The sequence below is a fragment of the Pipistrellus hanaki genome (assembly GCF_964339955.1).
Source record: "Pipistrellus hanaki genome assembly, chromosome: 11".
In the NCBI taxonomy this organism is placed as follows: domain Eukaryota; kingdom Metazoa; phylum Chordata; class Mammalia; order Chiroptera; family Vespertilionidae; genus Pipistrellus; species Pipistrellus hanaki.
In genome coordinates this window covers 3,954,264-3,968,958 of record NC_140513.1, presented here as the reverse complement: position 1 = coordinate 3,968,958, position 14,695 = coordinate 3,954,264, and the positions used below count along the sequence as shown (strand labels likewise).

The 14,695-nt window shown below is 63.4% G+C and overlaps 1 protein-coding gene across 2 annotated transcripts; it reads right to left on the bottom strand.

Annotated features, from left to right (window-relative positions):
- Positions 1 to 445: 445 nt before the first annotated feature.
- CRAT (carnitine O-acetyltransferase) lies at positions 446 to 14,650 on the bottom strand. Of its 2 annotated transcripts, XM_084899817.1 has the most exons (15): positions 14,062 to 14,650; positions 12,153 to 12,291; positions 11,216 to 11,479; positions 8,794 to 8,912; positions 7,943 to 7,996; positions 7,321 to 7,486; positions 6,863 to 7,037; positions 6,279 to 6,457; positions 5,758 to 5,858; positions 5,293 to 5,412; positions 5,044 to 5,166; positions 4,815 to 4,950; positions 4,474 to 4,536; positions 3,656 to 3,793; positions 446 to 3,074 (listed from the first exon to the last, which is right to left on the bottom strand). In XM_084899817.1, the coding sequence occupies exons 2-15, from the start codon at positions 12,177 to 12,179 to the stop codon at positions 2,859 to 2,861; spliced, it is 1,881 nt and encodes a 626-aa protein (XP_084755943.1). In that variant the 5' UTR covers positions 12,180 to 12,291; positions 14,062 to 14,650; the 3' UTR covers positions 446 to 2,858. The 2 variants fall into 2 exon arrangements, with proteins under 2 accessions (XP_084755943.1, XP_084755942.1); XM_084899816.1 differs by lacking the exon at positions 12,153 to 12,291 and having other exon boundaries at positions 14,062 to 14,649.
- Between the last annotated feature and the right edge of the window lie 45 nt (positions 14,651 to 14,695).

The window sequence follows — 14,695 nt, the reverse complement described above, 5'->3', positions numbered from 1 at the left end:
AACCTGGAAGACTTAAGTGAATCCAAATGGAAAAGTCCAGTCGCTGAAACACAGGCTGAGCTCAGCAGGTAGGTTCAGCTGAAGGGAAAGTAAACCACGAGGGAGGAAGGGCTGTGAGGCCTGGACGTCCCCGAGCCCCAGCCGCTCCCTGCTTTCACCTCAGCGGGCCCCCACATCCACCCCCCAACTTCTTTTCCGGTTGGTCACCAAGTCTCACATGCCAGCCCCGTCGGCCTGGAGGCTGCACAGCTCCCCACGGTCAGGCCCTGGCATCTTCCCAAATGCCCGCCCTTGGATAAAGCACTCGTCTCTAACGTGGCCTGTGTGGCTCCCGCTGCCCAGCCCTCACCCCCTTGCAGGCCTGCCCTCGCTTCCGGCCTCTGGACTCTCCCCACGAACAGCCAAAGTCAAGCTCAGACCACCCTGGACAGACAGACGTAGGGTATCTAGGTAAGAGCCAGTGATCTTTAATTCACTTGTTTATCACATATGCACATTTCAAGTAATGCATTGCCCAAAATATATTCTTTAGAACAGCTCTTTTTCACACAAAAACACCCCAAGTTCTTCACCTGTGTCATGGGCATCAGGTCTTGTCCTGGCCCCTCTGGGCCGCTGACCGAATTCTCTGGCTCCGCTGGCTGAGCTCATCGCAGCTCTGGCAGGTCAGTGGTCCCGTGGACCCAAGCGGATGGCGAGGCCCAGCAGCACGGTCTGGGGTTCACGCGCGATGCGGTCTCTGGGAGTTTTACCCCGTGCCCCAGGTGCCCCCTGGCGTAACGTTGAGACCGGAGTAAGAGCCCCACAGGTGTGCCATCTCCCCAATATCCCTCCCTGCGTCCGGAGACCTTTCAGCGCTGGCCTGGCCCACACCCAGCACACCCCAGAGTGAGTGACGGTCACATCCTCGGGAGGAATGACTCAGTGTCTTCGTTTCCTCCCCCCCACCCCTCCAGGCCACCAGGGCCCTCTAGGCGTCCCTCTCGCACTGACGGTTTGTTAGGTGCCAACTGGCTTTCCCCGGGGACTTGCGGCTCTGAGGAGTTGAGTGAGCCGGTAACACCAGTGCCAGGGCATGCCCTCACTTCCGGAGGAGAGTTTGGGGAAACCTGCCTTCTCTTCAGCCCCGTGTGGGTCTTCGAACTCGAGTTTGGGAGTTCCTGGTGTCTGTGCCATGCCCGTGGCCTGCCCCCTCTCCCCGCAGCCCACCTAGTGCTCCCACAGCTCTCACTCCGCCTGCTGAGGGCCTCCGCTTCCTGGGACTCCCCTGCACTACACAGCACCCCCTGTACAGAGGACAGCAGCCTGTGTGTTGTCATGGACTTCCCTGGTCTCCCACTCTGGCCCAGGAACAGGCATTCATGTACCCTATTCCCTTTTCCTGGCATCACTCCACCCTGTGGCCTTGCTGCGGGGGGGGGGACCAGGCCCAGGGCCACCCCCCTCCTGCCATTGTGTGGGTCCCGCCTCTTGGTGCTGGGACTTCGGGCAGTGGCACACCCTCTCACCTCCTTGGTCCCACCTCGTGGCTGCGGGGGACTCCATAGGACCCAGCAGGTCCGACAGGTCAGTGCCCCAGTCCAGCCAACACCTCTGTGCCTTCCAGGCCTCCATGCCCACCATGGCCTCCCCTTCACCCTGCCTGGTCACCTGGGCGGGTGTGACGTGGGCCTGGGGGCTTGGCTACCGGGGCTCCCATACCCTGACCTGAAGGATGGCTCTGGGACTCTGTGTTTAGTTGCCTGGTGACTAACCTCTCTGAGCCTGTTTCCTCATCTGAGAAAAGGAGACCACCACGGGATCCAGCTCACGTGACTGTCTCCGGTCAGCCAGGCCAGCACCCTCGGGCTTGCTGAGCTCTCCCACCCGCACCCCGGCCTCTGCTCTGGCTGGCTCATGCCTCAGGGCCAGGGTGTCCCCTGGAGTGGGCACTGACGCTGGCACGACACCCAGCTTCTGCCAGGTGCCTGGGGGCGGGGACAGGCGGGGGTAGGGTTCTGATCAGGTGGTCCTGTGATCGGGCGTCACTCCTGTAGGGTTCCGTGGGGGCTGCAGGGTGAGGCCTTAGCCCGGGTGGCAGCCACACCTGGCCCACCAGACCCGGGCCCACAGGGTCCTACTGCCCCTGGGAGAACTGTGCCCATCCGTGTAGCCCGTGGTACCGGGTAGGGGGAGTTGTCTGAGAACGGGTCTGAGGACACCTCCTCTCGGCTCCTCGGAGCCCTTGGGGCCACTGGCTGCTTGGCCACAGCTCCCAGGCAGGGCGAGCCGGGAGCAGCCAGGTGCCCCCCACCGGCCGGCCTCGCAGCTGGAATGCCTCTTCACCAAGACACTTCCCCTTTATTGGTTACCTAGCACGGTACTCTCACCGCCAGGAACGTGGTTCAGGAACCAGCGTGGGCGCGAGGGCACTGGGGCTCTTGAGCCATGTTCTCACAAGAGCAGGGCAGTCCTGCGGCAGACGGCCCGTCCCCAGTCCGCCTCTCACCCTGGCCTCGGCCTTGGGGAGGCCTGGAGTCCCCATTCCAGAGAGTCCTGTCTTGAGGCCGTCGGGCGTTTGCGGATTGGAGTACGGATCAGAGCTGAACTCTCCGAGGACTTCCCAGTCCCGCTGGTGGGGATGGAGGGGACTCCCTTTCCCAGGGGAAGGCTGCTCGGGGCGATGCGTGCGGCGCCCGGGCCTCCGGCTGCTCAGCTCTGAGCAGTCCATGGCGCTGGGGGACCGGGAAGGCAGCTGGCGTGGCCTGCAGGCCCTGGGGAGTCGGCCCTGGCTCGGTCAGATCGGAGGCCGGGGGAGGGACAGGGGAGCTGGTGGTGGCCCATCGGAGGCGTTTGGCTGTGGCGGCCGGCGGAGCGGCTCAGAGCTTGGCCCGCGGGGGGCTCTGCAGCAGCTCGCGCATGTCCAGGAGCGCCTTCTCCAGGTAGTGCGCCATGCGGGCGGCGTTGGTCTCCGCGCAGCTGTTGTAGGCCGACACCGAGAAGTTGATGTGCGACTCCATGGGGTTGTAGCAGACGCCGTAGCCGTCGGGGACCACCGGCCCGAAGAACATGACGCAGTCTGTCTTGGAGGGGACCTGGGGGGGCACCGGACTCAGGCACTCGCCCTACCCCCCAGGCCCCTTCCAGCTCCTCAGGCACCAGCTGCCTCCCCGAGACTCTGCTCCTGTGTGCTCTCCCGGGAACCCTCTTCTCCATCAGACAGGCGACTCCTCCCTCTGCCCGCCGCATGCAGTTATGGTTCACCCTCATGGAGCCTCCTCTCCATTCCTGGGGACTTCCTGACCCCAGCACTCCCTGTGCTGCCAGCCTACACGGAGAGCCCCGGGGCAGGGCAGGGCTGGGCGGTCACTCTGGGCCTCAGTGCCCAGCACGGGCTGGCATGGATCACGTGTTCCCTCGTGTCTGACCAGTGAACGAATGAGTGATTCTCCCCTGGGGGGTCCCCACCTCCTCAGCCTGAGTGGAGTGAAGCCCCTGACCCAGACCCTCTGCCAGAACTCAGCTCTTCCCAGTGGCCTCCGGTGACCAGGGCCACGCCTCCACCGAGGTCTGACCATGTCCTAGAGCTCGGCCCTGGTCAGTGCAGCTTTCTGCTCCAGCTCCGGAGGTCCTGCTCCCCCCACCCCGGGGCGCCCAGGGCAGGGGCAGCGCCCACCTGGCTGGTGGAGAGGTTGAAGTGCATGGCGATGGCGTAGGAGGTGTCCATGAAGATGTCGGGCATGCTCACCAGGTCCTCGATGGCCTGCAGCTTCAGGCCCAGCAGGTGCCGGTCGAAGGCCTCCCCCCGGATGGCCTGCAGAGGGGGTGCGGTCAGGGGGGGGCTGCGGGACTTAGGGTGCTGCTGCCCCCGCAGAAGCCTGTGGCAGCGACGCCTCTTCCCTCCACTGGCCCCTCAGACCATGAGACCGGAGCAGCCAGGCAGGAAAGCCCTCACTTCAGAGGTGGGGAAACTGAGGCCCAGGAAGGCAGGACAGTGTAGGATTAGGAGACAGGCCTGGATCTGGTGGCTTAGCCCATCCCGGCTGGGGGACCTTGGCACATATACGTTTGGAACCTCAGTGTCTTTGTCTGTGAAACGGGGACGGTCACTGACCTCCCTTGTAAGGTGGCTGAGACCTAAATGGACATCTGTGTGTAACATAGGCAGAGCCTGGCACACAGGTGCTCAGAGGCAGGGTCAGGCTGGGAATCCAGGCCTCCCGCGGCCAGCAGCAGCCTGAGCTGTCACATGGCCCACTGTGTGTAGCCTCAGCGTCCTGGCTCTATGACCCAAGACCCAGAAGCCCACCTGGAACCGGGGGCCAGGGCAGTCACTGCCCAGCCTCAGTTTCTCCAACTGTAAAATGGGGATGTACAGGGCACAGGGGAGGGGTCGTTAAGCTAAGGGTGAGCAGCTCTTTTCTGCAGGGACAGACAGACGGACAGACGTGGGAGATGCCAGCGGTCTAGCAAACAGGGACAGGGCTCCCTCACCCGGTCCGTGTAGGCGCGGTGGGAGTTCACGGCCTTCCGCAGCAGCTCCACCTTCTGGGGCTCCTGCGGGGCGAGGGGAGAGGGAGCTGAGGCCCTGTCCCTTCCCTGCTCCTGCCGCCCACCTCGGGCCACTCCCACCAGCACTGCACTCTGCGAAGAGGAAGTAGAGCTACCGCCATTCCAGGGCAGATGCTCACTGCTGATGAGTGAGTGAACGAAAAGTTCCCTTTTCTCTTAGGCTGCCAGGAAGCTCAGAGCTAAATCCATGGCTCTGCCTGACAGAGTGACAGGGAGGGAGATGGCCAAGCCCAGCTCACCCACCCTCACCCTGAGCCTCTCACCGGCACGCTGGAGTCATCCATGGCTTTGACAAAGGCCAGCGAATCCGTGGACGCTGAGCGGATGGTGTCAGTGCGGCCCAGGTGGAACATGCGCAGGGAGGCGCTCTCGTACGTGGCGCACGCCTGCCCGTAGATCCTGCGTGGGAGACGGGGTGAGCACAGGCCGCCTCCGCCGGGGCTCCGCCTCCTTACGGGCGGGCGGTGGGCGGCGGGCGGCGGGCGGGCTCACCGGAAGTAGGCCAGCTGCAGCGCCATCTGGATGAAGGCGTCCGGGCTCAGCTTCGCCGACTTGGGGAAGTCCTTCCCGAAGTGGTGGAACACGGTCACGACCATGTCCAGGTCCTGGATCATGCTGGGGGTGGGGCGAGGCAGTGAGGGGCGGGCACCTGCCGCCCTGCCACCCCCGGGGAGAGGGCTCAGACCCAGCCTCACACACAAGCCGCCAGACTGAGGGCCTGGCCCCAGCGCCCGGGCTCACATGCTCAGGTTCTGCTTGGCCTTCTCGATGTCATTCTTGATCTCCGGGGTGATGTTGAACCGCAGCTTCTTGGGCATGGGCAGGGGTACCATGGGGGACCGCACGACCTCGGCCTTCTTCCTGCACGGACACGGGCTGGGCTCATGCTGGTGCGGGGCACCGGGCCCGCCTTGGGATCGGGCGGGAGGATGGGTCCCTGAAGCTGAGGGGCAGCCCAGGGAGACGCCTGGGAGTTATTCTGAAGTCCCCCAGCTCTCAGGCGGCCAAAGGAAGGAGGCCTGCCGGGGGACGGGCCTGGTCCAAGGTCACGCAGCTGGGAAGTGCAGAGCAAACCCTGGCTTGTCTGGCTCTAAGCCCATGCGGCTTCCTGGCTCCTCTTGAAGAGACAGATGCCCGGGCACAGGGTCTCACCTGCGCGTCACCCTCACAGGACTGGGAAAGGGGGGGAGAGGGGGCCACACTCACGTGTACTCGATGACGTGGTCCACGAGGGAGATGATGGGCGGCCCCTCTGCGGCCGCGTGCTCATAGATGAGCCCACAGGAGCCATCTTCTGCCACGATGAACTGCGGGGGGTGGGGACCTGTTAACCCGTCCCTGCAGCCACTCTGGCTGGTCCCAGAGGAAGTCCCCTCAGAGTTACGCTGACTGATTACAGTCATTAACAGGAGCTGACACCCACGGGGCCCCTGGACCCATCCTAGGCCACACCACGCACCCCCTGCTTCTATTCTACCTGGGAGTCCTACCACAGCCCGTTTTACAGCTGCAGAGAGGGAAAGGCATGGCCTCTGATGTGCTGAGGGGTGTGTTGGGGTGACAGCGGTTTCTGGGCCCGGCCCGGTAATGACAGGCTGACTGCTGGGTAATTACAGCCGCGTCCACTGATGGCTTCGTCTGTTTACAAGCCGGAGGCCAGGACGCCCGGGGACAGGAAGTCCCGAGCCGCAGGGGACCAGGTGAGGGAGCAGGCCCTGCGGCCTCACCTGCAGCGTCTTGTCGAACCAGCGGTTGCCGCTGTTGAGCTTGCTGCCGCCGCCGTGCAGCATCTGGCCGGCCACCTGGCTGCGGTACATGTCCTCCGAGACCCGGGGAATGACGGCGTCCAGGCACACGGTGAAGATGCTCTTCTGGATGGAGCGCACCGACTCCCGGTTCACCTTGTCTGCAGGGGCATGGCGGGAGGGGCACAGAAATGGGCGTGTCAGGCCTGGGGCGGCCGGGCCCCCAGAACGTTCCCGAGGGCTGGGGCGGGCTTCAGAGTTTCCCACTCACAGGGCTGAAGCCCCGGAGCCTCTGTGAGGAGCGCCCAGTGCCCGGCCCACTAGAAACGGCAGGTCCCCCAAGTCCCTGGCTCAGCACGGGTTCGGGGGCCTGTGGCGCAGAGGAGGGCTCCTCAGCCAGGGGCAGGCTCACCCCACCTGCTCCTGGCCACATTGGGGGAACATTGGCCCCAGCTGTTCCCCGAGCTGAGCTGGGAGCACCTGCTCCGGTGAGAGGCTCAGTGAGGAGCGGCACCTGGGCCGGGAGGGCAGAGCGGGATGGGGCCGGGCCCCGCCCCCGCGGGCACCTTTGATGAGGGTGTTGTAGGCCTTGGCCCAGGAGTTGCGGTGGTTGGAGGTGAGGATGCCCACGGGCTCTTTGTTGGTCTGCAGCGACGAGTTCCAGATCTTCTCCAGCTGCACGAAGAGCTGGTCGGCGGTGAGGGGCGTCCCGTCGCTGTGGTACACGTCCAGCTCGAAGAACTGTCCGGGCAGGCGGGGAGGGGCCGGTGACCACCTCAGGCCCCGCAGTCACGTCCCACCCCCCGCCGCCGCCTCCTGCCCTGGCACCCAGAGGCCGCAGGAGTGCTGTCCCGGCCCAGCTGAGGGGACGGGGTCAGGCCAAGGGGGAGGAGGAGGACCCTACATTGTTCTCCCCAGCGGGCAGGCCAAGGCCCCCGGCATCCCGGAGGCTGGGGCCTAGCCGGGCACCCGGTAGAGATGCCCAGAGCACCCTGCTCCTGGGGCACGGGCCTGTGTGGCCCACCTGGTAGTTGTGCACCACGGTGATGTGCATGGGCGGCTTCTTGGTCTTGCTGAAGTTGATGACCGAGTCCTGTTTGGGGCCTGGCACGCGGCAGGAGGACAGGATCTGATAGTACTGGTTCATGCACAGCGGCTTCCCGCCCAGGTACTCCACCGGGAGGGTCTCACTGCGGGCAGGGGGACAGGGAGGGGCCGCTGGGCAAGTACGAAGGAGAAGGGAGCTGCTGGGCCCGCCGGCAGAGCTAAGTCAGGGTTGACGGCAGTGGCCGTCTGCCCTCCTCATGTCCCTACTTCCCCTGAGCCCACGCGGGGCCTGGAGCTGGGCTGGGGCCGGAGGCCCGCCATGAGTCACCCTGGAACTCCCCTCTGCTCCGGGCTTCAGATTGCCAAGGGGAGACGGCCTCCGGGGCCTGTTTGGCTGGAACGCCACTGCAGGGGCCTCTGGGACAGGGGCACCAGGAGGAAGTCTGGCAGCTGGAGCAGGACAAGGCATCCCAGTCCCCAGGCTGGGCCAACAGGAAGTGAAAGCAGCTGAGCTCTGGCTGCCCAGCCCCAGGGTTTGGGTCAAGCTGGAGTGACTGTGTCAATGGGCAGGCAGGGTAGGGGCGGGCCGGACTGCTCACTTGTCAACCATGGCCTTGAAGTCCAGCACACCCTCGATGAATTTGGCAGCAAACCTGGAGGGAACAATTAGAGATCAGCGGAGGTGTGGACACCCTGAGGACAGCCCCAGGCCAGGGACGCCTGCGGGGTGAAGGGAGCCACCGATTGCTTCACTCCTCACTCAGGGCTTGCAGAACGTGAAGGAGTGGGTCTGAGTTCAAGTCCCAGCTCACCCTTTTGAGCCCAGAGGGAGTTGCGGAGGGCACAGGGCGCAGGGAGAAATGCTGGCCACGTGCCCGGCGCCGGCTGCCCCTGGCCCCCTGCATGCGGACCGCCATCTGGAGTTCCTGGGCCTGAACCCCAGACCAGCCCAGGGTGCCCTGGCGCCTTTAAGAGAAGCAGGTGGCGGCCGCAGTGGCCGGTGCTTGGGCGGCGATGCTTGTCCCTGGTATTTTTATCTCCGGGAGGACGGGAACGGAGGCCAGGGCAAGTGACATGGCCGAATGTGGAAAAGGGGACTGTGTACAAAGGTCATCCCGTGGCCACAGGCGAGAGGAAAGGAGGTGGGGGTGGCCCCAGGTTTAGGGATTGGGGGAGGAGGACTCAGTGCAAAGCTATGAAGCTTTGGAGCCAGGAAGACCCTGCTGCCTGCCCCAGCTCAGCCAACACTGAAAGGTGACCTTGGGCAGGCCCCTCCCTGCTCTGGGCCTCAGTTTCCCCATCTGTAAAATAGGAATGACACCCCTTCCTTCATAAAGCTGTTTGTGGGGGTGAAAGATAATGAGCAGGACTGGGGCCCCTCCACCCTCCTGGAGGAAGTGGTTCTCGGGCCCTGCCCCCTGCTGGCCCTGCCCCAGCCTCAGGCACTCACCGGAGCTGGCCCTGCAGGTCCACAAAGTCCTGCCTGGGCAGCACGAGGCCGGGGCTGGAGTAGATGACCAGGGGCTGGCGGTACTGGAGGTAGGCCGTCTTGAGCCACCACTCGGACAGCTGGGGAAAGGACCAGAGCCTGTCAGGAGGGGGGTGGGGACGGGGTGACCCTTCCCCAGGGCAAGGGGACCCTCTGCCCCCTCTGTGAGCACAGATCCTAAAGCGAATACTCAGACCCAGAACCCCCAACCCCCTGCCCCCACCAGCAGTGTCCCACCGGCCAAGGAAAGATGTGGGGGAAAGGCTGGCAGGAAACCTGGGGCGGGGGAAAGAGGCAGAAATGTGAATCATATTTCTTTTTCCTTTTCAAAAAAAAAATATTTTTATTGATTTCAGAGAGGAAGGGAGAGAGAGAGAGAGAGAGAGAGAGAGGGAGAGAGAGAAACATCAATGATGGGACAGAATGATTGATTGGTGGCCTCCTATACGTCCCACCCTGGGGATGGAGCCTGTAATCCAGGCATGTGCCCTGACCAGGAATTGAACCATGACTTCCTGGTTCATAGGTTGACACTCAACCACTGAATATGTTGAATCATGTTTCTTTATCTTACAAATTTTGGTCAATGATTTTTACTATTTGAAATAAAAATGTATTCCTGATAGAATAGAGAGAAGTATAGAAAAAGGAAATCCAATGAATGAGTTTTTGCTCATCCCCATTGGGCATTTTCCAGGAAAGCGGAGGCCCTGGGCTCAATGCCAAACTGGAGATCCTGAGTTTTGTTGGTGTCGAATGGGGCAGTGGACACTTCTTGGATCTCAGGGCGGGCCATCTGGGGGAGCCAGGAGGATACACCGATGCCCATGACGGAGCGCGGGCGGTGCCGTGGGCAGCACTGCCTCTCGGGGGCCCACCGCGGCCATGGAAGGCTTCGTCACGGGCCGTGCAGCTCCCGGGACGGTCCCCCTTGAGCCTTACATGCTTGACTGCAACCTGTCCGCCTGCGCCCCTTCCAGGCCTGCCCAAGGCGCCTCTCTGCCCGGAGACCGCCCCCGCCCTGCTTCCTCACCCCCCGGGGAGCAGTGGGCAGGATGTGCCTCTTTACAGGCCCCCCGGGAAGCTGTGGCGCCGGGCCATCGGCCTCGGGCCCTTGGCAAGGGGCAGGGGGCGTGCCGTGCTCAGGTGCACAGAACGCCGGGACCTGGAGGAACTGCGGGCGGAAAGGAGTTCCAAGCTGCTGGGCCCCAGACTCTCAGCTCCCGACTCCGGAGTCCAGGGCCCTGAGCTGCCCGGGTCAGGACAGCCACCCCCAGCCTGCCGCCTCTGTGCAGCCCGGCAGAGCACCTCCTCCTTCATGGGGCTTTCTGTAGCTCTCTCCATCTCCCCTTTCTCCGGAAGTCCTCCTCTCCCCCATCCCCACAGAGTTGCTTTAGGTCAGGATTGTCCCCTCCCAGCAGCCCAATCAACAAGTACCACTGGCTCCCAGACATACTCTGGACCTACTGACCTCCCCTCTCCCTGCCAGCATCTCCCTCAGGTGACGGCCCCGCCTTCCCACCGCCTCCTGCTCCCAGCGGCCAGGGCGGTCACGTTGAACTCGGGGTTAAGGTCTAAGATGCGCACAGAAAAGTGCACGGAGCGAATGCACACACACTCCCACGAGGTGAACACACCTGCGTGACCGACTGACACAGGCCAGAGCAATCCGTCACTGAACACAACCCCTGCTTGAAGCCAGCTTGCAGCTTCTTCCCACTGAGCTCAAGTCCAAGTTCCTTCTGCCTGCAGCTCCCCCCCTGGCACTCCACTCCACCTCTGTCTGCTCTGGGTTCACCAGGCTTGCTGCCTCTGCTGGTGCTGCTCCGACTGTCTCAGACCCAACACCACCTCCCCCCTGCCTTCCCTGACCACTCTGCCGGGCTGCACAGAATGAAGACGCCTCCATTCTCCACCCCTCTTTCTCATCATCCATTAAAAAAAAAAAGTGTTTTCATTGATTTGAGAGAGAGAGGAAGAGGAGAGAGAGAACTGGGAATAGAACCGGCGACCTCTTGGTGCAATGCTCAACCACCTGAGCGTACCAGCCAGGGCACAATCACCCTTTTCCATTTCTACAGAAATGACCTTGACCACTCAGGTGTCTTGTTTGATCGCCTCTCTCCCCTTCCTACTTGAATGCCAGCTCTTTGAGGCCATCAACGGTGTCTTTCTGGCTCCTCCAGTCTCTGCCTAGTGCCAGGCACAGAGTAAGTTCCCATGAAGCTGGCGCCAGTGAATGCCAGAGTGACCGTATTGGAAGATTCTGTGTGCAGCAGGGCAGGCCTCACTGCGGGACTCTCACAACGACCCTCTGGGGGCCCCTGTTCCCTTTAGCCCGGGTGGGAGTTGGGGGTTCCGTGTACCCGCAGTTCCTACTCACCCAGTTCTCCATCTTCTTGGCCCTGCGCTCCAGCCCCTTCTGCAGGCGCTCTCCGACGCCCCCTGCAGCCTGGAACTCCTCCACCAGCCGCTTGGTGTGGGCCCATTCCTCCTCGCTCACGATGGGCTGCAGGGTCTTCAGGTAGTGGTCCAGGGTCTGCTGCAGCGGGGGCACGGGCAGCCGGGGCAGCGACTCCTGGTGTGCCTTGAAGCGGCTGGCGACCTTCGTCAGCGAGGAGGGCTTGAGGAAGCCCAGGGGCTTCACCTGCAGGCAGCAGAATATCCTGCTCATCCTCCCTCCGGCGCTGGGGCCCTGGTGATCGCAGGCTGCAGTCCTGGGCACTTATGTGCCATCTCCAGGAACAGAGACAGCCTCTTGGGTGGTGCCAGCCCCGGCTTCCCAGCCCTCGAGCTATAGGCGTTTCCATCTCTCTGGAGCTTGGAGGCGCAGGTATGGGCAGGGGAGGGCGGGGCGTGGCCACGGATCTTGCCCAGGCTCAGGGGAACCGAGTCAGGTGAGTGGCACCTGCGGAGGTCAGAGGGCCCTCTCACCTGTCTGAGTGCACGGCCCCCGTCTTTCTCGCCCTGGGATCAGGCACCAGCCAGCAGGGAGGTGCCTGCCCCCTCGGGGAGCTCCCGCCTCCTTTCCTCCCACCCTTGCCAGGTTGAGAAACAGGAGGAAGAAGAAAAAAATCAGAGAGAGCCAGATGATTACAGCAGCTCTGGATGAGGGGGAAGCCACAGGTTTTTTTCTTGTCTGTGGGATGGGATGGAGGCGGCATGGGGGCAGCACTGGGGCAAGAAAGAGCTGAGTGGCCTGGCAAGGAGGGTGAGAGTTGGCAGAGAGAGAGTCCGGCAGAGAGAGAGAGAGAGAGAACGGGAGGGTCTGGGCTATTGGCGGCAGTAGGCAGGCAGTAGGCAGAGGCTCTGTTCCGTACCTTCTCGTTCTGCTGCCCGTCCTCCATGGCAGGACTGAGGTTCTGAGCCCTGTCTGTCTGCCTTGGGCTGGATGCCTAAGCCTAACTGTGCTACCAAGTGGGCGAGCAGAACCTAGCAAGAGGCAGCCACTTGCCTGGGCTGGAAAGAGAAGACAAGAGCCAAGATTCAGGGGGGTGAGGGGGGAGGCAGAGGTGTCAGTGGCGATGGCTATGGTGGCTGTGGTGGCATCTGGGATTGTGGCTATGGCAGGAGCCCTAGCTTCCAGAAGTGGGGGGATGGGGAGCAGGTGAGAGGGCTGGGGAGGGGGGCACTAGAGAGGAGTAATCCTGGAAGACTTCCTCCTTTCTTCTCTGGATGGGCCCAGAGCCAGGTAGACGAGCCAAAGGTATTAAAACAACCACCTGCTAGAATCCGGAGGTCTGTTTGATGAAGGAAACCTTGGCTGGAGGGCAGAAACTGCAGGGCTGCTAAGTAGACCACAGCCCTGAAAGCGGGCTGGCATAGGAGAGCAGACCCGGGAAAGACCAGAGTGGACAGCGGACACTAGAGCCCTGCCCATCCCGTTTCCCCCAGAACTGCCGGCAGCCCTTCGGGGCCACCCTCCCCGCAAAGCCTGGTTCTCTCGGGGTTGTTGCTCTTTCGGCGGGGGGTCAAGAGTGGGGACTGTCGAAACCGGTTTGGCTCAGTGGATGAAGTGTCCCAAGTTCGATTCCGGTCAAGGGCATGTACCTTGGTTGCGGGCACATCCCCAGTAGGGGGTGTGCAGGAGGCAGCTGATTGATGTTTCTCTCTCATCGATGTTTCTAGCTCTCTATCCCCCTCCCTTCCTCTCTGTAAAAAATCAATAAAATATATTAAAAAAACAAAAAAGAGTGGGGCACTTCAGGCATTAAAAATAAACCAGAGGACACTGGCTTTGGGATTAGATGAGATCTAAGTCGCCAGGTCTCTCCTCGCCTCAGATTCTCCGGCAAAAATCTGTGACCTAAAGTGATCAGGTCACCCGGCAGGTCCCGGAAGGTGACCCCGAGGCTCTTTGTGGGATGGGGACACAGCTCAGGTGGCAAGTGGCAGGAGTGAGGCGGAGCCTTGGGGTCCTGGAAGAGCCTCGAGGCCAGAAGCCAGCCGGGCCGGCCGGGGACTGTCAGTCCTCTGGGCCTGGCATGTCTGTCTGAGCGCACTTCTTGGCACAGACGGAGGGAGATGCAAACAAAGATAGGCTTGGATCAGAGAGGACAGGAATCCAAATCGGGGCACGGTGCTTCTTGCTCCAGGCTGCCCGCTGGGGAGGATTGGTGTGTGTGTGTGTGTGTGTGTGTGTGTGTGGACAGGTCCCGGGAGGGCCTAGTGAAGAGGGAGGGCATTGGGGCTGCCACCTGCCACCTCCTGCCAGTTCTCAGCTCTTTCTGGGCAGCCCAGTTTGATGCCTCCACGTGAGTTTCTATGGCTCCCCCCCCCCCCCCCCCGGGGCCATTTGATAATTCCAAGGAAGCTGACCAACTGGATGGGGTTGGAGAAGTGGCTCTGGCCTGGGCAGAGACGGCTTGGGCTGAGCGTGCACAGGGTGTGTGAGTCAGAGCACAACAGTGGCAGAGGCTCCATGTCAGCCTGTTCCCTGGCCCCAGGGCTAAGGGTGCGGGCGCTGCCCGGAGCAGAGTCGAGTGCCACTGACTTTTCCAGTTGACATTTAGCGCTACAGGACGTGGGTTCGATCCCGCCTCTGACCTTGAACCTCAGTCTCTTTCTCTGCCAAACCCGGAAGCCCACCTACCGATCCCACCCGGGCAGCTAGCAGCGGGCCAGGCTGGACAGGGGGCCGCTGACAGCCTGTGGACCTGACAGCAGCCCGTGGCCCGCCCGCCCACCCGCGCCGTCCAGGGCCCGCCGGGCCGCTCCGGCCGCACTCACCGCCGTCCTGACCGCGAATGCCAACATCCCGGCGGCCGCCCCGCGGGCTCAGTCCGCCCGCTCCCGGCCGGGCAAAGTCCGCGCCGCCGCCGCCGCGATTGGCGGTCCCGCTGAGGCCTCCGGGCCAAGGTCGCCGTGTCGCCGCCGCCAGCGGTCCAGGCGGCCCCGCGCCCACCCACCGGCCGGGCGGGTGGCGGCAGGCGGCGGGGAGGAGGGCTCTAGGCGGTCACCGGCCAGTTCCGAGCCCCGGAGGCTGGTCGCGGGCGCGGGGCGGGGCGGGGCCGGGGCGGGGCGGGGGCGCGGTCTGCAGGCGGCGGGGGGGACGCCTGGACCCGGGAAGAGGGGCCGCGGTCCCGCCTGCTCCCTCCCAGGTGCCGTCTGGTCTTTTGGGGGCAGCGTGTCCCCCTCTCAGCCCGCTTGGCGCTTGGTGTCCCGGAGCAGCTGCTCTCCGAGTGGCAGGAGAACACACCCCTGTTGACGGGCAGTGTCTTCTAAAGCCCGTCGGGGCAGGGCCAGAGCCACGCACGAAGATGACAGGTGGGGGCCGCCCCGCAAAAGCATGGCCGCCGCAACGCCCTCCGCTCGCCCCGCAAAAACATGGCCACCGCAACGCCCTCCGCTCGCCCCGCAAAAG